At 26.4% G+C, this 25741-nt stretch overlaps 4 protein-coding genes across 8 annotated transcripts in view; 2 read left to right on the forward strand and 2 right to left on the reverse strand.

The window, feature by feature from the left end:
* Positions 1 to 375: 375 nt before the first annotated feature.
* LOC118071917 (alpha-latroinsectotoxin-Lt1a-like) lies at positions 376 to 3355 on the forward strand. Its single transcript, XM_035091413.1, has 2 exons — positions 376 to 492; positions 633 to 3355. The coding sequence occupies exons 1-2, from the start codon at positions 456 to 458 to the stop codon at positions 3353 to 3355; spliced, it is 2760 nt and encodes a 919-aa protein (XP_034947304.1). The 5' UTR covers positions 376 to 455.
* Positions 3356 to 4143: 788 nt separating this feature from the next.
* On the reverse strand, positions 4144 to 7067 carry LOC118071926 (ankyrin-1-like). The gene has a single exon (XM_035091424.1). It carries the CDS (start codon positions 6934 to 6936, stop codon positions 4144 to 4146), a length of 2793 nt encoding a protein of 930 aa, XP_034947315.1. The 5' UTR covers positions 6937 to 7067.
* Positions 7068 to 7226: 159 nt separating this feature from the next.
* l(2)k09848 (lethal (2) k09848) lies at positions 7227 to 9122 on the forward strand. The gene is made up of 7 exons (XM_035089862.1): positions 7227 to 7413; positions 7499 to 7646; positions 7720 to 7815; positions 7909 to 8215; positions 8289 to 8386; positions 8516 to 8717; positions 8800 to 9122. Exons 1-7 carry the CDS (start codon positions 7353 to 7355, stop codon positions 9037 to 9039), a joined length of 1152 nt encoding a protein of 383 aa, XP_034945753.1. The 5' UTR covers positions 7227 to 7352; the 3' UTR covers positions 9040 to 9122.
* An 82-nt stretch (positions 9123 to 9204) lies between these two features.
* SNF4Agamma (SNF4/AMP-activated protein kinase gamma subunit) overlaps positions 9205 to 25741 on the reverse strand; it is a 47313-nt gene continuing 30776 nt past the window's right edge. For all 5 annotated transcript variants that reach the window (XM_035089124.1, XM_035089128.1, XM_035089119.1 and 2 more), the window contains 9 exons: positions 24987 to 25105; positions 18796 to 18844; positions 12716 to 12853; positions 12249 to 12401; positions 11979 to 12157; positions 11669 to 11872; positions 11446 to 11592; positions 11264 to 11357; positions 9205 to 11193 (listed from right to left, as the gene is read on the reverse strand). In XM_035089124.1, coding sequence (XP_034945015.1) covers positions 10907 to 11193; positions 11264 to 11357; positions 11446 to 11592; positions 11669 to 11872; positions 11979 to 12157; positions 12249 to 12401; positions 12716 to 12853; positions 18796 to 18844; positions 24987 to 25105 — 1370 coding nt within the window. In that variant the 3' untranslated portion in view covers positions 9205 to 10906. The remainder of the gene's footprint in view (positions 11194 to 11263; positions 11358 to 11445; positions 11593 to 11668; positions 11873 to 11978; positions 12158 to 12248; positions 12402 to 12715; positions 12854 to 18795; positions 18845 to 24986; positions 25106 to 25741) is intronic.

Genomic DNA, 25741 nt, shown 5'->3' on the forward strand with positions numbered 1-25741 from the left:
AAAAGAAAATTATCGTTTTTAAATATTCATTAGACAAAATGATCTACTTTATGAATATTTGATTATACTAAAATATTTTCACATTAAATAATATTTTATATATTATGCTTTTTAAACCATTTTTTACTATGCATTTTTCAAAAATAACAGATTATTTTTGCATAAATACCGTTAAACTTTCCAAATTTTGTTTTTCCTATTATCCTAGTTCTATTGTTTTATTGTTTTCTGATGGAGCTGGCTTTATGTGTCTAAAATATATCAACTGTCGATATAACAACCTTGACCTTGTAATTCGTTTGCGCCATATTCAACGAAAATTGTAACTGTCATAAAATCTGAATTCACCGATGAATCTAATTATTAAAAATAATTAAAGCAAATAACGAGTCCTAATGATTTTATGATATATTTATTCTATTTATTAGTAAATATTATATTTAATATGTGCTAAAATGTCTAGCAGAATTACTAATTCAAACAAGAACACAGGTATGCTTAAAAAAAAATTAACCCCTAAAGAAATTATGAAAAGAAATGTTGAGATACTTAATCCTTGAATTTTCATTTTTTTTATTTTAAAAATAATATAATCTAAAGAAATAACTAAATTTTAAATATTTTTTTTTCAGTTCAAACCCAAGATGATTCCTCATCTATAACAAGGAGTATTGCAGTTTCTGAACTTACGTTGTCCCATTTGTCAGAAATTAATGATAATGAAATTCTCATAACGTCAATCAAAAAAGGATTTAAAACTGAAAAGAAAATTCCATTAAAGCTTCATCACCCTGATAACCATGGTCATGTACTTTTAAGTTATAAAGGACCAAAATTTACCAATTGTTTTCCTCCTCAAAGTACTTTTAAAATTAACGAAATATTATTAAAAAAAGCAGCCTCTACAAGTGATGAATCCTCTTTGGGTGATATACATGATGGTTGCTGGGATATTCTTCATCTTAGTACCAAGCAACAGAATGATTGTAATTATTTATTAAACAAAGCCGTAAAAGAAAAATATACCGTTATTCTTACAATTGTATTAGAAATTATCGATATAAATAATTCATCAAAGCAACTTGCACTTTACTTACATGGTATTAATGGTACACCATTACATCGTGCAGTGGTAGAAAAAGATACGAAAATTATACAAACTCTTCTTGAATATAAGTTGGATATCAATGCACAAGATAAGGCAGGCTGGACACCACTTCTTGTTGCTGTCGATTCAGAAATTCCTAATGTTGTGGATCTTTTGATAACTAATGGTGCAGATGTTAATATTCAAAATAACCAAAATCAAACACCACTTCACTACGCAGCCGAAAGAAATAATGAAAAAATATTAATGAGTCTTCTTCAAAATCAAGTAAAACTTAATGAAAGAGACGACAATGGTCAAACTCCACTTTTTTATGCTGTTGCTGCAAAAAATCTAAATGTTGTTGATATTCTTTTGAAAAAAGGTGCGGATTATGAACTTATAGATTTCTTCGATTATACGCCATTTCATTTGGCAGCACAACTACAAAGTTTAGATGTAATTGAAGTTTTTCTTAAAAATAATATAGATGCTAATCTTTCAAATTTACGTAGACAAACTCCACTTTTTTATTCAAGTAGAAAATTATTGAATCCTCAACCAAAATTTTTTTATAAAGAAACATGTCCAAAGGTTATTCATGCTCTTCTAAAGAAAGGTGCAAATATTAATTTTCAAGATTCACAAGGCCACACTCCTCTTCATTATGCTGTAATATCCGATAATATTGAATTTGCACAAACTCTACTTGAATTTAATGCTGATGTAACCATTCAAGATAAATTAGGCAAAAATGTGCTTCATTTAGCTTGTCAATATTCAAACAACCAATGTACCTCAGTTCTCCTGAATTTTAATATTGATATTAATGCTGTGGATATCGAAAAGAGAACTGCACTTCATATGGCAGTTAAAGCCCAAAATTATAGTGCTGTTCAATTAATATTAAAAAAAAATCCAAATATTAATATGAAAGACAAATTCAACAAAACAGCGCTACACTTGTCTATAGAATCAGAGTGCTTGCCTATTATTGAACTCCTTTTAAAAAATCAAGCAAATGTAAATATAACAGATACATTAGGAAGAACTGCACTACACATTGCATCAATAAATCCAAATATTAAAACAAAAATTATTGAATTCATTTTGAATTCCACTTACGATATTAATTTGAAAGATAATGATGGAAGAACAGCTGCTCATTTAGCAGCTTTAAATCATAATTTTAGAACTCTTGAATATCTTTTAGAACAAAATGCTAATGTTAACGCAAAAAATTTCCACGAGAAAACTCCCCTACATTTAGCAATGAATCGAGAAAAAAAATATAGAGCATGTTTTAAATGTGTAAAAGTTCTTTTACATTATAAGGCCGATATCAATGCTGTTGATGATAATTTAACAAGTCCACTTCACTTGGCTTGTTTTATCAAAAATGCAGAGGTTGTTAAATACCTCATAGAAAATGGAGCAAATTCTAATATACCAGATAAATTAGGTAATACTGTATTTCACTATGTAGGCAAACTTGAATTAAACGGAGAAACATTATGGATTGATAATATAAAAAAACATACTGAAAATACATTGAATATTCTTGTTAAAGAAAATATATCAGTTAATTGTGTTAATAAATCTGGTAAAACCCCTCTACATCATGCAGTAGAGGATGGGTTTTCATTTATAAATGAATTATTTTTAAATATTGGTGCTGATGTTAATAGTGTGGATTCAGATAATAATACAGCATTTGATAATTTAGTTGAACGTATAAACTATTGTACCACATATAATTCAACAAATGAATTAATTAAACTATATATTGAACACATAGTTAAAATGAAAGTTATTAAGTCAGGGATTCGAAAAACATCTTTAGAAAAAATTTACACAATGAAAAATGAAGAGAATTTAAAATGGATTCAGTCTTATGAACTTGCTTGTGATGAAGAGCTTAATTTAATGAAGATCACCCATTTTGATCATAGTTGTCTAACTTACTATGTTTTTTTTAAAAGAAAACCACATGACGGAGTGAATTTTGCATTAAATCAATCTTTAGTGAAGTCTGTACAATCGAATAAACTGAAGCATATGTTTCCTATTTATGCACATTTTTTAAAATGTCATCTACATGAGATTCAACAACGAAGGTATTTGTATGAAAAAATTCAAGAATGTTTGAAATTATATATTTTTAAAAAGTTACCAACATGTTGTATGTATGAGATATTTAGCTACTTAAATCATTCTGAACTTGATATGTTTCTTAAAGCAATGAAACCAGGTTTTTTGGAAAAATAATGTTGAAATTATATTTATTAGTATTATTTTTTGGAATGTTAAGTAATTAGTTAAGCTTGATTGTTATTTTGTTTTGATAATAATAGTATACTTTTCATTGATTTGTGTTCATATTCAATTTATGAGTATTAAGTTTATGAATAAAAATTAAATCATAATATTATTGCAGTTATTACATCTATAACTTTATTGGAGATTTATTTTTAGATAATTATTATAAAATATACTGTTAATGATAACATGTGTTTGATAGAAACATTAATCCTTAAAATAAAAAACAATATCTATATATATCGATAGATTCAACATGAATATTTATGAAATTCTTACTTCGAAGACCACCTTTTAAAATTAAATGATGACACAATGTTTATCAAAGTAAATGTTGTATTAGTATATTTATTTGATCGTAAGTAAATATATTATGAATAAATTCCAATATCACTTTCTTATTGTAGTGACAAAAATTATCTATATCATTGTTAATTTAGTGAAAATAAAGATTAAATATAAAAGACATATAATTTTTAATTTATTTGAAATTTTTATTCAAAAGAAACCGTACAAAAACATTAATTTGTTACAATTTGAATAATTTGTGACATTTGGAACACGTGTTAAAGAACTTATCATTAAGAATACAAAAAATTCCATAAAATTGTCTATATTTAACGTATACATAAATATGAAATATTTTTTTTCGTAGAAAAACAATGTTAGATTAGAATAGTACTTGAGAAAAAAATTTAATTAAATTGAATTTTGTAAGTAATTCTCATTTAATTAGATTATTCATTAATCGATGTTTGACATCCAACTGAGAAAAGTGATTTTGATATATTCGATTGATCAAAATTATTAGTACTTTTTACAGTTTCTATAAAGTTTTTTAGTTCATTAATATCAAAATAATTTAACACTTCATCTGCACAATTGTAAGACAGCCCTTGAAAAATAGTCGGAAGGGAATATTTTTTAGCTACCTCCATTAAATCATATCGTTGAGCACTTGTCATAAATCGAAGTGTTATTATATCTATATATAAAGGGAACATTTTACGATTAGCATCTGATAGTAAAGCCTTCATGATATTTTTATCATTTGCATATTTGATTAAGAAAAGAATATCTTGAGTTAATAAGTCATAGAAAGTAATATCACTCCCTTTAATCTCAGTCAACTTCAATGAAACTATTTCTTTTTCACAGTTACTCTTAAATTCCCAGGGATCAAATTCAGATACATTTAAACTTGTAATTTTATTATAAGCTAGAGCCATATTTTTCGAGTCTACATTTAACTTGGCACATTTCAATTTAATAATATGTTCTTTCAAAATTATTATAATATTCTTGTAAGAATTAATTTTTTTTTGATAAGATTCAGTATTTTCATCTTTGTAATCTGCTGGAACAGACTCATCATAAGAAATTTCTTTAGGATCTTTTAGATAATTTTTAAGCATTTTTTGCTTTCGAGTTATACCAATTAAAGCATGATGAAGGGCAGTTTTATTCTGATCACTTGTTATATTGACATCAGCACCATGTATTAACAAGCTTTTAACTATTGAAAAGTTTCCATTCTCTGCAGCATAATGAAGAGCAGTTTGACCTTTGTTATCTATTATATTGAGATTAATATTAAATTTTAGAAGAACTTTAACAATCATGAAATAGTTCTTTTCAGCAACAATATGAAGTGATGATTTTCCTTCATTGTCGACAGCATTAACATCACTTCTATATTCGAGAAGTAGTTGTATAATTTTTAAATTTTTTTTATGTCTTTCAATAACTGTTTCCATGTGCTTAAAATCTCTTTCATTTTGCGATAACCGTTCAATAGCATTTGGAAGCCATTCCTCTAATTTACCAGACATCATAAGAAGAGGCGTTTTATTATAAATATTTTTGATATTGGGATTAGCTTGATATTTTAATAGATTTTCAACAATTTGTAAATTTCTGTTTTTACATCCCAAATGAAGTGGAGTATTCCCATCATTGTCTATTACATTAACGGCTGCACCATGTTTTAAAAGCAATTGAGTCATTGAAACATGTCCGTTTTCACAAGCGAAATGTAATGGAGTTCTATTATTTTTATCAAAACAATTGATATTGGCCTTGAAAAATAGTAGATTCTCTATCGTTTGTAATTTTGCTTCTGAACCTTTTCGACAAGCTACATGCAATGGTGTATAACCTTTCTTATTTACAACATCAACGTGTGCATTATGGCTCAATAAAACATTTACTATTTCTTCATCAACCATATGTTCGGCAGCTTTGTGTAAAGGAGTATCCCCTTCGAGATTTGCATATTGAATATTGGCATTGTACTTCAAAAATATTTTTACTAATTCAGTATTATTATTGATAATTGCATGGATGATTGGTGTATTTTTTTCTGATGATTCAGCATTGATATTTATTCCTCTTCCCAACAAAAACTCTGCTATATCACATCCGACATTACTAGATTGGAATTTACAAGTAGCACAAAAATGCAGAAAGGTTTTTCCACCAGCATCTGTATTATTAATGTGAACTCCATACTCTAGAAATAATTGAACAATCTCTAAAGAACCATTTTGAATAGCATTACAGGTAATCTTGAAAAAGTTCATATCATCTACTATTTTAGCACCATTTTCCAGAAGAAGTTTTGTCATTGGCAAGTTACAATTATCAACAGCAATATGCAGAGCTGTTTTTCCCCCTAACTCGGTAACTTTTTCAAACCCTTTTTTATTCTTTTCCAGCCATTTCTTCTTAACAATTATCCAATTCACATCAGCATTATGCTTTATTAGCATTTGAGCAATATCTAAATGGTTATATAAAACTGCAACATGAAGAAGAGTGAGTTTAGTTTTCCTGTTTTCCCAATTCACATTTATTCCAAGCTTCAAAAGTTCTCCAACAATTATCGTATGTCCATTTTGAACAGCTGAAAATGCAACATCATGACTTTTAATACGATTATCAATCGACAAGCCTAGTTTCAATAGAAGGTCAATACACTCTTTGTACTCTTGGCCATCTTTTAATACAACACTTTTTAAAATTGAAATCCCGAGAACTTTCTTCACTGAACAGTAAGACATTAATAGTTCAATTATTTTCAGGTGTTTTTCATTGATAGCTACTTCCAAACAATCTTTTATATCAATAGTTAAATTTTTCTGGAAACCATGATCAAGTAAATGTTTAACTATGTTTTCATTCCCAATTTTTATGGTGTTACATATCAATTCATTGAAATCTTTCTCTACATAAGCTTCTTTATCCAAAAGCAACTTAACAAGTTCTTCATTATTTTTTTCAATAGAAATATCGAGCAGAGTTTGACTATTTACTTCTAAACGAGAAATATCAATGTCTTCATTAAAAAGACTTGCAATAATTTCTAAATCGTCAAAATTAGTAATAGGACAGTAGATTTGATTATGTGGCATTGACTCATGATTCAAGTTAGAGCAAGAATTTTCTGTTGTCAGTAGTTGAAGTCTTTTTCCATCTTCTGTGATTATTGTATCAGAAGGATTGATTAAAGGTGAGCTTGAATTTGACATTTTCCAATTTTGGATGCAAAAATGTACGTTATTTTTTAGAAATAATAACAATTTTATTATTGTATTAAATTCACTTCAAATTATTTACTATTTCAATTTGAAAGACTTGAATAAAAAGGAATAAGACGTTAATTCGATCAATACGTAGTGAATTTTTAATGTTTGTAACGTTTTTGAACAAGGTAATCATATGTTCTTAATCATAGTCTACAACTTTATCAGCTGTTGTATAGAGTAAGTCGTAAAAAAAGAAATCTACCTTACTTCCAAAAAAGTGAGGTTATATTTGTTCTCACATGGTTCTGGTCGTGTTGCCAAACAACATGCTTTATTCATAAAAACTGTTTGACTAATAATTATCAATATTTGATAGAAAAAAAAAAAATATAGCAATATATTTAAGAATAAATACAGCTATGAAGGAATTTACAAAAGATTTTGATATATTCGTCGGTGGCAAGTCTGGAGTCTTTAAAGGTTTGTTTTGAAATTTTGATTACATCTAATATTCCATGTTTTGTTTATAAAAATATTAATTTATGATTAAACTTCTTTACTTTAGGTGTAAAATTTGATAAAAAGACATGCATCACAAAAAATATACAGAATTTAGTTTCGATTACAAAAGACGATGAAATCACAACAATGTCTTGGGCTGATGAAGATGAAAGAGAAATACTCATAGGATGTGGTTCCAATGAAGTTAGAAGGTATTTTATTAATTAAAAATTATTAAGAATATTTTTTTTACTATAAAAAATAACAAAATGTTGTAAATTTTAGTGTAAAGATCTACGATAGCGAGAGCGGTACATTCACTAGCACTTTCCGATGTGACATCGGCACAGGAAAAATAAATGGAATTTCTCGTTATAATGAGTAAATTATTTAATTATTAACATTTTACTAATCAATTATTCTTTTCTTACATCAATAATATTAAGTATTATGATAATTTATTATTTTTTTTAGTGCTATTTTAACTGCAGTTGAATCTGGTCATGTAAAACTTTGGAGATATGGAAAAAAAGATGAGTTGGTGATAGAAGCTGGAGAAAATTTACACAAAATGAAACACTCTAGTGTTAATAAAAATATAATAGCAACAGGTGGTAAAGAACATAAACTTCAATTGTTTGATTTAGAGAAAAAAATAAGAATTTTTGAAGAAAAAAATGTTCGAAATGATTGGTTAGAGTTACGAGTTCCACAATGGGTATCTGACATAGGCTTTTTACCACATTCACAAAAAATTGCAACTTGTAGTAGATACGGATATGTAAGTAATTCATTTTATTTTTATGTTGTAAATTAATTATATATTAAGAATAACATTATTTTTATTTTTAAAGATCCGTTTATATGATCCAGCTTTACAAAGACGACCAGTTATAAATATAGAAATTAAAGACCAAGCTTTAACAACGTTAGCAATTGCTCCCAAGGAGAAGTAAAGATTTTTTTTTATAACAACAAAATAAGATGATTTATTGGATGTTTAATGATTTTCAGTAGAATTAAATTTAATCAAAAAAACGTAAATAAACAAATTTAATCAAGCCATTTTATTAAATTTTAGGCATATCGTTGTGGGCTCAGGAAAAGGAATAATGAATTTAGTTGACTTACGTAAACCTGGAAAAATTTTAAACACGTATAAAGGATTTGTAGGAGGAATTACTGCTATAGCATGTAGTAAAGATAACCCCTATATCGTCAGTGTTGGATTGGACAGATTCCTTCGAGTGCATGACTTGAATACTAAAAAATTATTGCAAAAGGTAGATAAAAAATTTTTCATTTTTAAACAAATAGTATTTAAATTTTACTACTTACTATTAACAAAGCATATTTTGGTTACAGAATTATTTAACTTCGAGATTAAGTTGCTTAGTTTTACGTTCTGATTTCGCATTAAGTACAGAAAAGGATTCAGTAACCATTAAAGAAGAAAACGAGGTAGAGGTTGTAAATGGAAGTAATGGTCAAAGTATTCAGGATATACAGGAAGATATAAATACTGATGAAGAATACGATGCTATGTTTAATGAAATGCAAGCTATTGGCTATTCTAAATCTAGAAAAAAGAAAAAAAATGTTTGATAATTGTAAATAAATTTAAACGATAAAATGAAATGTGTTGCTATTGTTAATTATACAATATTTTACTATTTTTGTAAAGAAAAAAAAACGAATAATTGGTTAGTGAATAAAACATTAAGCTTAAAAATATAGAATTAATATAATAAAAAGAAAAAAACCACAAAATTTGTTTAAAGTGCTTTATTCGTTGATCATCTGAATTTAAGGATGTTCCCTATTAATAATATAATGCATTAGATGTTGAATAACATATCGGCATCGAATTAGTTCGAACATCATCTCTGTTGATACGAATAAATAATAAAATTGCTGTACATTACTGGTTATATTCACAAATTAAAATATGCATTCGTGAAAGATTTAGAATGCCATATGTAACTTTCTACAAACATTTATCATTAATTTAAAAAGGCACACCGCGGAAAGAAACTTATGTGCTTTCTTTTATTTTATGAATAAACTTTTATCCTTCCATTTTCATTTTTTTTTAATAAAATATTTTTCTACAGAATTGGTAGACTGCATGTAAGATTTTGCAGGGAACAACCTTATAATTTGTAGCATTTTATTTTGTAGTACAATGCCGATGGTGGCAAGACTTCATGCCTTTTTTCATTTACACATTCATATTAACAATCATGATCGCATATTTAAACGCATATCCGTTTGCAGTCATCGCTACACACATTACTTTTTATACAACATATTACACATTCTATAAATTTTAATTTAAAGGACATCAAAATTTAAATTAATTGATTAAAATTAGCGGATAACTCAATGAAAATAATAATCAACTGCCAAAGCTAAATTTATTTGAAAACACTAAGTACTAGAAATTCTAAAGTCATTTTTTGGTTTTTCATCTCTTTCAATCTCATAGGCCCTTAATTCAATGTTTAGTATGCCTTCTATTATTTTAATTATTTTTTGTGACTTGCATATATTTTTTTAAAAAATGAAACTGTATCGCCGATATTTTATACTAAGCATTTTTTGTGAGCTACATCTACAAAGTCATGATTTCTTTAGCAGTGTTGCATAGCGCAACAGTTAGAGAATTTTTAAAATTACAAATTTGCTGTTAAAAACTGTCAATTGTATACTGCTACTAACAATCCATACCAACTAGCTTGACAATTGTATTTATTTATTTATTATTTTATGATTTATTGTTTATATACACAGGAAAAATCAATGCTTTTCCATTATTTTATTTAATAAATGGCAATTAGTTGCATCGTTTGAAAAGAATAATTAACTATTTTTTCATTGGCCTTCTCTAATCTATCACATTTTAATGAAATTTATTGAAATCTTTTCTTCCTTTATAAATATTATGCATACTAAATTGAACCATCTACCAAACTATGCACAAAATTATTCTTTATTTCATTATATATAGAAAAAATCATTCGTCATGAGTTGAAGTAAAATATACCCGAGAATTAATTTTTAATATAAAAGTAATATTAGATTGCAAATAGTGATTGAAATGGAAAAAGAAACAAATATTAATTCAAATACATCACGCCGTGAAAAAATTTTTTTTTCTAGTAAAAATGATTTTGCTTTAAGTCATTATACACTATTTGTTGTTGTTTTTCATAATTATAGCAAGATTGATTTAATTTATAGCTCTTAACTTTATATAAGTTTAAAATAAAATTAGTTTGAAAAATGAGGCAGCATTCAGTCCTGTTCTCTTGATAAAAAGAGAGTATTTTTTTTAATTATTTCCCCTTCAGCATAATAAACACTAATCAGAGTGACTTCATTTTTAAAACTTTCATTTAGTAGTTTCCGATGGATACATATATATGCATCGCAAATGGATTTAACGAAAGTAAAACAATCAACAATCAACTCATTCACCACTGGAAACTGCAACCTCTCGCCAAGTTGACTTCTGTGAGTGTTCAACTAATGCTGATTGAGACTCGAGGATATCAGAGGTAGCAGGACTTAATAATGGACTTGGAGCAGCCTCAACATCTGTAACTTGATTAGAATCTACGGCTTCTTGTTCTCTTTCAGGTTCATCGTCAGCCAATGATGCTTCTGATTGTCCAGAACTTGAAGCTTTTGCTGAATTCGTTGAATCTTCAGCTCGAAGTGATAATGAACTATCTTTGGTACTTGTGCCATCTTCACCTAGGAAAACATTCAACTATTTAATATAAATATCGTTTTTAATAAAGATAAAAATCAAATTTTAACCTACCACCAGGCTTAAGAACAAGATGATACAACAAATCTGAAAGAGATATTATTCCAATGACTTTTTCTTCTTCATCTACAACCACTAACCTATGAACCTGAAAAAATCAGTTAGAATTAGGATTAAATATGTTAACTTAATGACCACTCATTATTCTCGATAAACTAGTATTAAACAAAACTCACTTCAGCTTTTACTATTCGTTCCATTACAGTAAATAATGTTTCATCTAGTTTACAACTTTGTACTCCTTCAAACCAGTCACTTCTGTGCTCTGTCGCATCTTTGAGAGACACATCTAGATTGTCGTAAGTTTTTTCTGCAGCTAAATTCTACAATAAATAATTATTTTTAATCATTTCAATATGTTTAAAATGGAATATTTCAATCAAATAAAAAGGTACTTACAATTACATCAAATTTGGAATAAATATTAACTAATTTTCCTTCAGAATCAACTATGGGTAACGCTGAAACTCGCCTTTCTACAAATTTCTTAAGTGCTAAAATTATGCTAGTTTCTTCTGTAGCTGTTTCGATATTCTCAAAAGTACCTATTCTCAACTCTCTTAAAGTCTTACTCACATGGGAAGGCCTAGGTAATTCATGAATCTGTAACGAATGTCATTAATATTATAAGTTTTAATTACAGTTATAAATTTACATTATAAATTTCATTAACCGAATTTCAAACCATTAATTAATTTTTTCAACTTACGTAAAGGAACAAAAACTTGAGTATCCTCTTATGGGTTAATATGTATAGAACATTTTCAGTTTCCGGATCTATCACAGGCAATCGGTGAATTCTATTTTGAATTAACGTTTTAATGGCATCATACATCGAAGCATCTGGTCCAATACTAACTAGAGGATGAATTTCATCCTTCAAAACATCTAAAAGGAATTATTTAAGATTAGTTTTTTCTTTGTTTTCATGAATCTATGAAAAATTTGTTATAAAATAAAAATAAAGTTATTTATTTACCTCGCCATGTATTCAGTTCATGTTCCTCTAATTCATACATCGTGACTGTCGGACTAGTATAATACTTCTGCAGAATTTTTATAAAATCTGTTATAGTCAACATTCCTACAAATTGCTGTTTAGAGCTATCCCAAAGTGGAGCTGCTCTAACGCCTAAAATATTAAAATACATTAATAAATAAATAGAAGAATTAAAATTAAATTAAAGAAATAAAAAGGCACTTAAAGTGTAAAGTAAATACATAGGATTAATTCTATTATAAGAAACTTGAATGTAAATCTGTGTGATTACAATTTGCGTTTAAAATTTCGTTAAGAGTATTGTATAAAAAGTAATAATATAAGAGGATACAAAGTTTTACAGAAAGTTTCTTTATAGGAGAAAATATAAATAAATTTAGAAAATAAAATGCTTGAAGGAGAATATAGGTTGAAAAAAATGTTATAACAAATAGAAGAATATTTACCATTGTACACAAGTGCGAAGAATGCTTTTTTCACCGCCAGACGAGTATCGAATATGACCAACTTTGCACTGGTAGGTATGAGATCATAGCATTTGTGAAATTTGAAGAATTTGACGTAGATCTGGCAGTCATCTTTCTCTGTAAGTCCAAACAATTCACAATATAATAAAGCTTTCTTATTTCTCCTCATTTTTACTACTTTGCTTCTTTAATATATTATAACTGATGAATTTGATCACTATTTTAAAATTGTTCTCTAATAATGAGTCATTTATTCTAGGTAAATCTTACAAGTCTTTTCTTTCACATATCATTGTTACACAACAAATTTAAACGATTATCTCATTTTTATGATTAATTTGCTCAAATAAAATTTATCGAACTATTATGTTTATTGATTTATTTAATGTGCAAATAAATAATTGATTTCCAATGTCACACAGCTCAATGTTATTGACGAATTTATGCTAACAATTTGATCAATATTCAGATATTTATGACTGGACTTGAAATTTCCTGTCTGCACTTAATGTATTTTTTAATCACCAATTTTTTATAACTTGCTGCAATTGATGGACTTTGATCAGGATAAAAACTTCCTATAATACATCACAACTATGATCACCTTGAACACATCACAGAAAATAAAAACCTAATCAATAGAACCACAGTATGAGTTTCATAAGATGTAAAAAAAAAAAAAAATGAAGTGAAATGGAGTTTATTGAAAAAAAATACTCAAGTTGATGGACACATTTCACTACTTTTGCTTCATGCATAAAGTTTTTAATTGTTTTTGTTCTATTTATCATAAAGAAAAATTTAATTAGTTATCAAATAAAGTTAGATGGTTCATGTCACACTGTTAATATTTTCCTTCATCTGCATCAAAGCACAAAGAACAGAGAGGAATAGCTGTGGGTTTGGAATGATGCCAAAGATTCTTTGGATAACCTAATGTCTTAACTGTTCACAGAAATTTCTTAATAAAATTTCCTTATACTACCACTCATACCACTGCTATGATACTTTTTAAGAAACAAAATGCATCATAAGGTTTAACATCATGCAACATTATTTACAACAGTTTTAATCACTACTATTACTTTATTAGTTATTATCATTCCACTGTTTTTAATTAATTTAGCTATAAAATGTTATCAAAAATATTGAATTAAAAGAAATAATCAACTAACACTTCAACATCAAATAGATAAATATGTATTCGTATAAGTATTTTGTATCTGTATGTAATGATGAAACGTTTGTAGTTATTGAAGAAACCACTCAGATACGAGTTCTACTTGACACTGAAGAGCTGCTGGGTAATGCCCTCGAAGGAATTACGAAGTGAATGGTATGATGGAGAAAAAAGTTTTCTCTGGTCTAGATTTTTCTTAAGAATCTCAGGTATAAACGAAGTATTTCTGACGTAAGAGGATGGAATTTTTTCAAGGTAGAATTGGTCTGAATGATAAATATTGTTTGAAAGCTTTTTACACATTTTTTAAAGTAGAAAATTAAAAAATTATCTTGATAAAAAACGTAAATATATCTATCGATTATTAATTAACTTCACACAGCTATGTAAATTCATAAAAAGAAAAGGCATGAAACGGAAGTTTTCATACTTTGTTTAAATATGATTTCCATAGAAAATTGAAGAGTAAATGAAATGAAGGAAGTGGACTATTTAATCAATATTTCCATTTTCATGTATCCTATCATATGTTAATATAATTTTTGCACTTTAATGTTTGGAGATAGTTCAAAATTGAATTATTTAGATATTTAGAAAAGTAAATGAACTTTAAATTAAAACTTTTTCTCATGTTTTTTATGCTCTTTGAATTATGATGACCCAAATTGAACAGAGCTTATTATTCTTGAGAATAAAAAATAAAGTATTAAATGACTTAAACATACTTAATTCATGTAGTTACTCTTCCTATACAGAAGTTTAAATAAAATAAACACTAGAATATCTAAGTTAACTTGTTAAGTAAGCCCAAGATTATATAAAACAATTAAATATACGATTTCGAAAGTTAAAAAAGGAGGATTGAATCGTTAAATTGACCGTGGTTGAAGTTGAGGAATATTATTAAGTACGACTAATTGAAAATTAATTGAGCGTGTCCAAAAGTGTAAATTAAATGAATAAATTTAGAAATAAATGTACAACATTGGCACCTGTTTCATTAAAGAGAATGGATTAGATTGATTTATTATAGTTTTATTGTGTATAAAAGCTGCCATTTTTTTTTTTGAGTATTTGAATAGATAATGGATTAATACAATATTGGGATTATTGAAAAGAAAAACATTTTATTTTTATATTTTGAATATTCCATATATCTATTTGAAAAAAATCTAAAAAAAAAATCTTCGCTTCCTTTTAGACTCCACGGAAGAAAAGAAACTCAATCATTTTCTTTGTTAACTTGTACAACTCACCAATTTCATGTTATCTATTTAAACACAGGAAATTCGTTAGCTACACATTTTTTTGTAAAAGTTTCATCTATCATTGTATTGAACTTTATGTATAGAGATCATTTCTAAAATTAAAAATAATAGACTTTCTATTTTAAAAAATGTTGATTTAAATTTATTTATTGAAATAAAAGAGCATTTTTTTATATTTAAAAAAATGTAATGCAATCGACTTGTCGATAAAAAGTATATTTTAAAGTAAAGATAACGTTCGAGTTTTTCTTATCTATTTTAAAATATTAATAGTTACTATGAGTAGACAAAACACAATTTATATCAATCTTCAAAATAGAGTAGCTACATGATTACTTTAACTTTAAGTTACAAGAGTATCTTCTTTATAAAGTAATGTTATATTTCTAAAACATGAAAATGATTTTAAAATGTCATAAAATATATCAACTAGTTCATTAAAAAAATGTTATGTTAAGTAATAAAGTTAATCAGGAACTTTTAATAAATTGAAAGGAAGACGAAACAGTTAATTGACATTTATTGATGGCCATAATTCATCTTTAGTGTAAACATGTTATTAAACTGATTTAGCAATGACCTATACCTTTGGAAAGAATCCAGGCAAGCTCAGCTTCGAGTGGTGGATTTTCTACTTCAAATTCTTTGATAAGATCTTTAGAATATACAGGATCATCGTCTCCTTGATTCCACCAAGCAGAAGCGACTCTTCGAATCCCTACTCCCTTTGCATTTGAGAAATAATATAATGTCAGCATTTTCTACAAAATGCATTACTGTAATCTATCTGTCAATCTTCTTGGATAAAAGAGATTTATAATTTTTTACTTAAAGGCTACGAATCCGTTTAGTAAATAAGATTGTTGATCATAATACATTTCGTTCTTGTATTTCATAATTAATGTAATTGAACAATAACATCAATTCAATCTACAATTTCTTGCCATTAATTTTGTAATTAATTAACTACAACTAATGAGTTCTTAAGACACTCAAATTGATTTAAATAGAACTGAAAATTTGGCCAACATCAACTTCAACTAGATCAGATAAACCTTCAATATTATTGTGATGTTGATATTGATTTTTCAAAGTATTTTTTTTTGCTTTGAAACTAATTAAATATTTACTATCATCAAGAATTCTGTGAAGACATTTTTCAATTAGAATAATAAATAATCTAATAGAAAATCTGTTGAGATTTTAATGAAAAATACAACAACATATTCAATACTGATCATTCTAACAGTAGCTAATTATAAATCAAAATAGACACTTGAGTTAAAGCTCTCTACGCAACAAAAATAAACACTCAACATTATTCATATATATTTCTGAAGAATTAAACAAATTTAATCTAATTGTCCTTTATTTTATTTTATTCAATTAATCGTTAATCGAAAACATGTTCGTTGTCACTAAAATTCGATCGAAACTTTCACAGGTAATTCGTGTTGTCTAAAGCTCGTGAAGTAATCAAACTAATGTCTATTGTTCTCTGAAAATTCGTAAACAACACATAGACTAGTTCACAGTGTTTTAGGACTAGCGAAACTGAATGACTGAAAATTACGTCTGGCTAACATTTGTGGCCTCTCGACAGTTCAGTTTCTCCTTCATCTCGGTCGTAATCGTCGACGAGTTTCTTCGTCATCATCGGCCAGCACATTAGCCAAGAATAACGTCTGAAAATCCACCGAAAGTCTGCCAAAAAAAAAGATACGGCGCTACTTTCCAACGCTAATCAAAGAGACTATCCAAAATTTAGTATTTTCATCATTAAACCTTTTCATAAAAATCTTTATCATTATTACTTTTTTTTTTTATTGTTCAATGGACAATTAATTTTATTTAATTAGAGTTTAAAAAATTTTTCCAATTAAATTCAAGAATTATTTTCATCATTCAGTAAATTAAGAGAAAAAGAAAAAATAAATCAAACATTTAATAAATTCTAATAACTTCAACAGCTATTTCATTACCGATCAATTCATGTGCAAATTGAAATGTTGATAAAAAACAGCATATAATAGTATATTGAAAACTTGAATATCCATATTAAATAGAAATAATTTCTTCATTTCAATGAATCCTATTACAATTATATCTAATGAAGCCTGAATATAAAAGTAATAAAGTAATTTTCATGACTGTTATAAAATAATTCTGATTTTACCTGCAACAGGTGAAATGCACGACTATTTTTACTGATTATCGATCAGTCTAGTTTTATCCTGAATGAACGTACAACCTGTCGTTATAACTATTATTATGAACATGAATACTGAGGTGGATACAGTTTATTGGTAGTAGCCTCGTCTTCAATTTTCAGGTCTCATTCAGACGCGTAGGTGTTCTGCAACGATCGATAAGTATCCCGGGAGAATAGTAGTCTGCTTTTATTGAGTTTAAAGCTAATAAAAATATTCAAGTTGATATTTTGATGGATATAATTTGATAGATAGTTTATAAAAGTTCGTTGAAATTAACAATCATGAAATTAATCCTGATAGCTTGCAACAATTAATAGGATTTATTTTCATGACAGTATTGAAAGATATTTTGAGATAAATAATGAATGGCTTTTGAACTTTAAGCTGTAATACCCGTTGTAAGATATTTATAAATAATATGAATATTATTTTTATCAGAAATTATCTGTTATTGAAATTGTTTTTTTTTTTCATTCATAATTATTTTTAAATATAACCTGAGACGGATATTGTATTTTTTAAAAATATACTTATTATTTTTCAGTTTAAACTCTTCTGGTATAATTAAAATTTACAAAATGATGAGACTAATTGGTTAAAAAAAAGAAAATATTTCCATAAAAATAATTGCTTTTCATTCTTAGATAAAACTCATCAATTGAGAAAGGAGAAAATACATTTTATTTATCATTTATTTCTTGTAAATATCTAAAACTATACTCTAATCTTTTTAATCTTCAATTAAAATTAAAAACAATCATTTATTCAACTTAATGGAGATATATTATTTATTTTTCATGTTTTATTGATGACTCATCTCAAGTGTCTGAATAATTCAAAATACGCACATGTGCAAGTATATGTTAACTCTAGACATATTGTGCAGGGCACGAACCCTCAATTGTTATCGAATATTGAATGAGAAAACATACAAGAGATTTCATTATATACTACAACAAAAATATCTCCCAAAAAATATTACGCAGTTCATAAGAAAAACTTTTTCATAAGCTTCACGTATTTAGGTCAGGGTCATGGGTAAAGCTATCGATCGTTACTGTGACGCAGTTACTGACCTGATCATCATATTGAAAGTTCGATGACGTTTTATGCAAATTTTTTATCATAATTTACTTACTATTACCCTCATGTGCATTATTAGGAACAATTTATGATCTCTCTATGCAAAAAGAATCTCATTTGGGGTTTGAAAAAAAGCTTTTTCGTTTCTATAAATGGATAACTCAGCTATTTTGTTAGAAACACAAATGACTTTTCTTTGTTCATATTGAGAAATCATTGTTTTGATTAAAAAAATATATAATTTAAAACTGTGTGACATTGTTAATTAATTGAATACCTTGACTGATGAGAATATGTAGGAATTCAAATACTTACCAAGGTCAGAAAGAGAGACTTTTTGTATGAAAGGATCTGCAACTGGTAGCTATAATCATAAATAAATAGAGTTAATTTATTTTATTATAAAAATATATCTATCTTAAAATATATATTGAAGAAAATAAATTAATTAATAATATCAAACATGCTTTTCACTTTTGGTTTGATTATTGATCGATAAAACAAAGAATTTTAAAGTTAAAACTAATGGTTCATGAGTTCATTTAAAATTACATTTGAAATAAAAACAAATGATATTAATATCACTAAAATAGGCAAAAAAATACCAGAGCTTTTTTGAGCAACGTTTTAGGACTGAAAGGCTGTCGTTTCTTGACATTTGACGTAATCTTAGTATACCACTGGATGAATAAATTAGATGAAGTTGGACTAGAAGTTGGTGATTGTTGAACTGCAGCAATAGATGATTGCTTAGTAATGTTGACAGCACTACCAGTTCCACCAGTAGATTCACTGGTTTGTCTTTTAAAAAGCATTGCTTGATTTAAGAAGTCTAATTTGTAGGAAGTTTTGAAATACGTTTTTTTTATGATTTAAATAAACTCTTAAAGAGTTCAAGTTTAATGGAGTACAGAGAATAACCTTCACTACTACCCTTGTTATTAGAATCACAACTAATCACTGATAACTTTCAATCAATGTTTCTTCTAGTTCATTAATTTTCTTTTCATTCTGTGAAACACTCTCTCGTCAATAATTATAGACCAAATGTCAAATTTATTTCATAGAGTTTTATTTAACAATTTATTTATTTACTTATATTTTCACCAAAAAATAATTGAACATGGAAATTAATAAGTAACTTATAAAGCACATCTTCATTTGGCTTTTTTATGCACTTTAATTTCACAAGTGTAGCAGTCATTTATTTAATGGTAATTAAAAAATAGACATATCTCGTCAACCCTCTTTATTTCAATGTCAAAATGACGACAGATTTTTCTAAAAAATATTCTTCGTTATTATTCCTGTTATCACAATTAAAAATTATGTTATTAAGTTGAACACTTGTTAATAATTTTACATCATTTTCCTTTAGTATTTATTAATAATAATCAAATGTATTACGTAGTTATAGATGTATTAGGACAAAAGCTAGTTTTATCCATTACTTGGTTTCAACTATGCTGTGTAAACAAAAATATATTATAGATTACGTTGATAACGTGTAAAATGTTTAAATAAGAAAAATAAAATGTAAATATGTTATTAGGATAATTTAAAAAAATAACATTATCATTTTAACATTTAAATGATGTCTGAAAAAATATTATGTATAAACATCTTGGAGAAGTTGAAATCAATTTTTTTTTATCAATTTCAATAAATAACCCATTTATATTACATAATCGATAAAAAAAACTCGCTCTTTAAATACTTTGTATCACTCATGAATAATTTTTACAACCTTTTCTTATTTTTATATTATATTATACAAACAATATAAGAAATTTACTTTCGTAACTGTTTATATAGATTTATTTTAAAATAAAAATAATTATCCAATTATTTTTTATTGAAATCAGACTATTTATGTCTATCGCTTTCAATTACTTTTTAATTCTATAAATTTTACTCGTAGCTTTAAAATTTTTTTTTTTTTAACTAAAATAAAGACTTTTTTAAACTTGTCAATTTAATGGTAATTTATCTGTTTACACACTTGCTTCACTGTTGACTATCATGAAATAAAAATGCATACGCGTATTTTTTATGGAATTTGAATACTAAACAGTTTAGAATATTGAAAGATAAAATGAGAAAATAACTACATGTTGTAATATAAAGAATTGCACTAAGTTTGTGCCAAGAATTGATAATGACGAGTTGAAGCAATTAGATAATATTATATTACAATTACTTTGAAAATAATAATTAACAATGTTCATGAAGATAAAGATACAAATAACAAAGAATAGAAATATCGAATGAAATTCTTATGTTATGAAAAGTGTAGACAACATAAACCAAAGGTGATGTTGTTTATTTCATTATGAAGATTGCGTACTGTTTCAGTCTGTTTGATTAATCTGTCACAGCTATCAATGGAATAGTTATTTTTATGAGAGTAAGTCATGATTAAAATCTGCAGTTCAATGTGATAATAAATAATATGAAGATTAATTCAAAACGGTTTGATGAAATTAAAGTAAAAATATTTAATAATAAATATAAATAAAATATCTAAAATACTTCTTTTGGAGCTTTTTGATGATTATGCAGAATGAGAAATTATTTACTGGAGGAATTTAGAGGATGATATGAGGTCATTAAATGACAAGACTTAGAGAAGAGTTGAGTTTAAATGATGAATGAAGATATAGAAGAATAAAAAATTGATGACAAAAGATAATAAAGAATTTATGAATAAACTCTTTGTTCTTCTCAAGAATATCATCTGATGCAACTTTTTATACAATTATGTGCTTTATTATGAAGTTGCATCTATTACTTACAATAAATATATTCCATTTTAAAACTCATATTTCTCACTGATGCAAAAAAAAAAAAATAAGATTACCCGTGATTTTGAGATTTATAAGTTCAATTGTTTAATAATAATTCATTAATACGAAATTAAAGTTAATAATTATTAGTTTTATTGAACATAACTGATGATAATTTAAATAATTTTTTAGATTGAATAGTAAAATTGTAAATAATTTCGCAATTATAATGAGATGGAAAACTTAATTATCTATAAAATCACTTGATTGCATGGATTAATCACTTATAGAATGTAGGTGTCAAAGTGTAACCCTAACTCGACAGATCGCTCGCGAAGTACTGAATGACGGGATGGTACTCAACAGTAGAACAAGCTGTGTTCAAGAAGCAAGCGCCAAGTTCGAAGCGCAGAAGTAATGTCTGGAAGGAATAGCATCAAGAACAATCAAAATAATACTGTTTAAATGACAATGAAGAAGACAAGCTGACTAAGAAAGACTTGTCCATATTATAACTATAATTTTTATGAAAGGTTTTATTGAATTTGTTCTATTTATTCACAAATTAGATACATTTATCCATTCTCATATCAATGAAAGTATTCTTTTTACAAATTTAACAGAATATCCAGATAACATTTCAATTCAAGATTTCAAGCATTTTTTTATTTAAGAAAATAACTTAGAACGTACAAATTAAATCAACAAATAAATTTAATAAGCGAGATTTTGTGCTGTTTTCTTCTTTAAAAAAGTGTTCAGAAGAAAAGAAAGAATCTAGAAGAATAAATTGAGAAAAAGTAGTTTTCAAAAAACACAATTGTCCTTTTTTAGATAAACAATCTATTTTTTATATTTTGAATTATAAACATTCAGAGATAGTCTTAGAGCTCAGTCATTTATAAAAAATCAATAGGAATATGGAAATAAATGAAGAAATAATAAAAAAAATTCAACTGTCAGCAATTGCAGATTCCAAACATCTATTAAGATTAGATTATTTTAAACGTAATATTCGAACTCAGAAATGTAGTATCCAAGATATAGAACATTGAAGCTGTATGGAAAAGAGTGACAGGAGAAAATAAACTCATAACTTTCCAGACGGTGTCAAAATTAACTGCGTACTTTTATTAATTCGCATATTCTCTGTTAATCCTTAAAGAGAATTAAGTTTTTTAAATTTATTAATGTTTATACTCTATACTATTCATTAGTAATACAATAAATTGATCATTATTGTGATGAAGACAATGTCAATGATCAACAACAATTTATATCTCTGAAAGTCATTCAACTACTATTACGTTAATGATAAAACGGTTGATAAAAGATGCTGTATACATGTGGAATAAATTATAAATATTCAAAGAAAAGCTTCATTATAATTAATAATGATGATCAAGTTAAACATACATATTAAGTCAATTGATTTTCTTAAGCATTAAATATCAGTTGAATTATAATTAATTAGATCTGAATAAAAGTAGATCATGATAAGAATTTATTATATAATTAAGTTTAATAATTATCTACTGTGTAGATATAATTATTTGAGTTGATTTTTTAAAAATTATATTTCAAGGTATTCAAACAGTAAAGTTTGCTTAAAATTTCATTTATCACCAGATCGTAAATATTTTAGGTTACGTAATAGGAATGTTTGTATGTACCAAACCAATCTGATCATTCCTCAACAACTTCAAGAACAAACTATTTTCGAATAAAAAAGAAACTTTCTCAATGGCGAAACTCTGAAATTTCCAATTAAATATTTGTCTCCTCTAAGAAATTTATTTTTATTTCATTGTCAACTTTCCTAGATAAAAAGTTGAATAAGAATTGAAATTGAATATTTTTTTACTTTAAAATATATCAAATACAATTCTCTCATTTGGATATTAAAGTTTCAACAATGCCTATGACGTATCTTTATTAACAATTAATGATAGACAACATTAGAATTATATCCCTACCCTTAAAAATAATTTATGAATCATGCTTTCCTTTAATGAGCCTTTATAGGTAGTTAATTTTTTATTAATACTGAAAAGTCAATATTTACATTGAAACAACGTAAGTGAATTAAGTTTACAACATCTAAATTTGTAATTTTTTTAAATTTTCAATTAAACATTTTCTGTAATTATTTCATTTAATGGACTTAAAAGAATATTAGACTTCGAAAGTTAATGATAGTTAATTGAATATAAAACTTGTATTTCCACTTGCTTTTAATAGAACATTCAATTAACAACATCAGCCCTTTCCACGATAAAAATTTCAAACTAAATAGCATCGATGTGTTCAAGTCTCTGATGTTGTTGATTATTAACTTCGATTTATAGAGAATGTTTGAAGTAAAAAGTTCTACTTTAAATAAATAAAATATCTAAAAGTAGAATTACAGACGTTTAAATTTACTGATCGTAGAAGATTGCAATATTTCTTTATTATGTGCATATCAAGATGAATTTTATTGCTCAGTCATAAAAATATTATTCAAGAAGATGTTAATAAAATAAATTGTGACCTTCAAATAGAATTTTAGTTTTGCGCATGACGCAATCGATTTTCCTATGGAAATGCAATGACCAGGTCGTGTACATTTAGAACCTTTCCTTATTAAATACCTTCAGGATTAAAGGCACAAATGAAGGTTAAGTTAATGAAGTTGAAGAAAATCGATCAAGATGATCAGAATAAAATAACGGTAAATGAAATGATAAAGCTCTTTAAATTATTACAGTTGTAAGTACTTTCAAGTTTTAGAATAATTTAAACAATTTCTTCCTTTAAATGTTGTAATACTTGGCTTACTGTAATCTCCTTAAAATAAATAATTGAACCACGAAAAACTGCGTTGCTTTTTGTAAAAAATTTTAAGTAATATTTTCTTCACAATAATATTGTAAGTCTGACATAAAAAGATTATGAAATAAATTCTGGCAGAGAAAAAAAATGTGTTGACGAATTAAATATCAAAAATGTAATTAATATTGATAACAAATAATTACTATTGAACATGAATTTAAAAAATGTAGGTAAAAAAGGTTGCTAAGAATATTAACAGATTTCTACACTACCAGCTGTTAAAAAAATTATCAACACAACTACAGAGATAAACTATATTATTGACTGAAGATTATTATTTTATCAAAATTTAATAAAAAATTAAAATTAACTCCAAAACTGTTTTGGAATTTTGTTAATTTTTGTATTTATTCTTGTCCAGAATTGAAGACGTTGAATAAAAAAGTTTTTTATTATTTTCATCATTTCAACTTTAAAATAACCTGAAACTGAACAAAAGAATGAAATTAAGAACGAATGAAAAAAAGAACAAGGAAATTACAAGAAGTAGGAAAAGTGCTCGACAACGATTTAATTAGTAGAAGAAGAAAGCATCAATGGGATAAAAATACGAAGAAAATTCTAGCTACAATGAGCCATTGCTGCAAAATGTTTAAAGAAAATTAAAAGCTGTGGAAATCAATGAGTCAACATACGGGATTGCAGTACGAGTACTATGTCACGTCGTCCTCACTTAGCTCTGGTATACAGATACAATAATAGTCTTGTAAACAACTTGAAGCTATATATGTTTACCAATAATACAATACCAAAAGTGATAATCTACTTGGATTTGTTTCTTTCTTTGGATAATAAAGAAATTAACTTTTAGATTAATTAGACAGATAGAAATAAATTCAAACTCACCCCTCGAGCATTTCTGAAGAGTATTGCAGTGTGGGCTGGGTCTAATGATAAAGGTTTACGAGGAGCTCCATACAATAGCTTTCCTCGTCCAGAATCAAGAGAACTCCTTCTCAAAGCACCTTAAAATGTCAAAGAAATATTAGAAACATGAACGAGTACGTTTAATAATACGTTACAAAGCCTAATTACAATTAACGTGTGTTAAAAATAATAAGAAGGATTTCAAGAGCTAACAAATGTTCTTTTAATTGTTATCTTCTTTTTTAACTCTATGTTTTTTGTTATTTTTCAAGGCTTTTTTTAATACGCAAAAACTTTTGACGTACATTTGTTTATTACATTAATTATAATAAACAAATAGCTGGAGTTTTTTTATTTTTTTAATACGCAGTTATTTTTCATTTATGTTACTTATCGACGAAAACAATTTATGTTTTTAATAATTATATTTTTCAATGATACTTTATTATAATTGAGGATATCTATAAGTTTTCATATGAATGTGAAAAAAAAATGTTCTATGCAAATATATCTAGTGATAAGCTTATTGCTATTGATAAAAAATTTTCCACAAGCTATTTCGACATAAGAGCTCCCCTTGAACTATAATTGTAAGATTTGGTTTATTGATAAAAAAAAAAAAGTTGATGACTCATAGTAAAAAGATCTTTGAACTGTAATGCAATCTATGGTAAATGACATCAGAAACATTAGTAGAATAAAAGTAAAACAGAAATTTTATTTCTACAGAATAA

Source organism: Chelonus insularis, unplaced genomic scaffold (genome assembly GCF_013357705.1).
Source record: "Chelonus insularis isolate UGA/USDA-ARS -01 unplaced genomic scaffold, ASM1335770v1 contig_130_pilon, whole genome shotgun sequence".
In the NCBI taxonomy this organism is placed as follows: domain Eukaryota; kingdom Metazoa; phylum Arthropoda; class Insecta; order Hymenoptera; family Braconidae; genus Chelonus; species Chelonus insularis.

Excerpts from the sequence above, each read along its gene's own strand:
- LOC118071926 (XM_035091424.1), bottom strand. The coding sequence starts at position 6,936 with ATGTCAAATTCAAGCTCACCTTTAATCAATCCTTCTGATACAATAATC.
- LOC118071917 (XM_035091413.1), top strand. The coding sequence starts at position 456 with ATGTCTAGCAGAATTACTAATTCAAACAAGAACACAG. Across the intron at positions 493-632 it reads TAATTCAAACAAGAACACAG|TTCAAACCCAAGATGATTCC; the intron begins GTATGCTTAAAA and ends TTTTTTTTTCAG.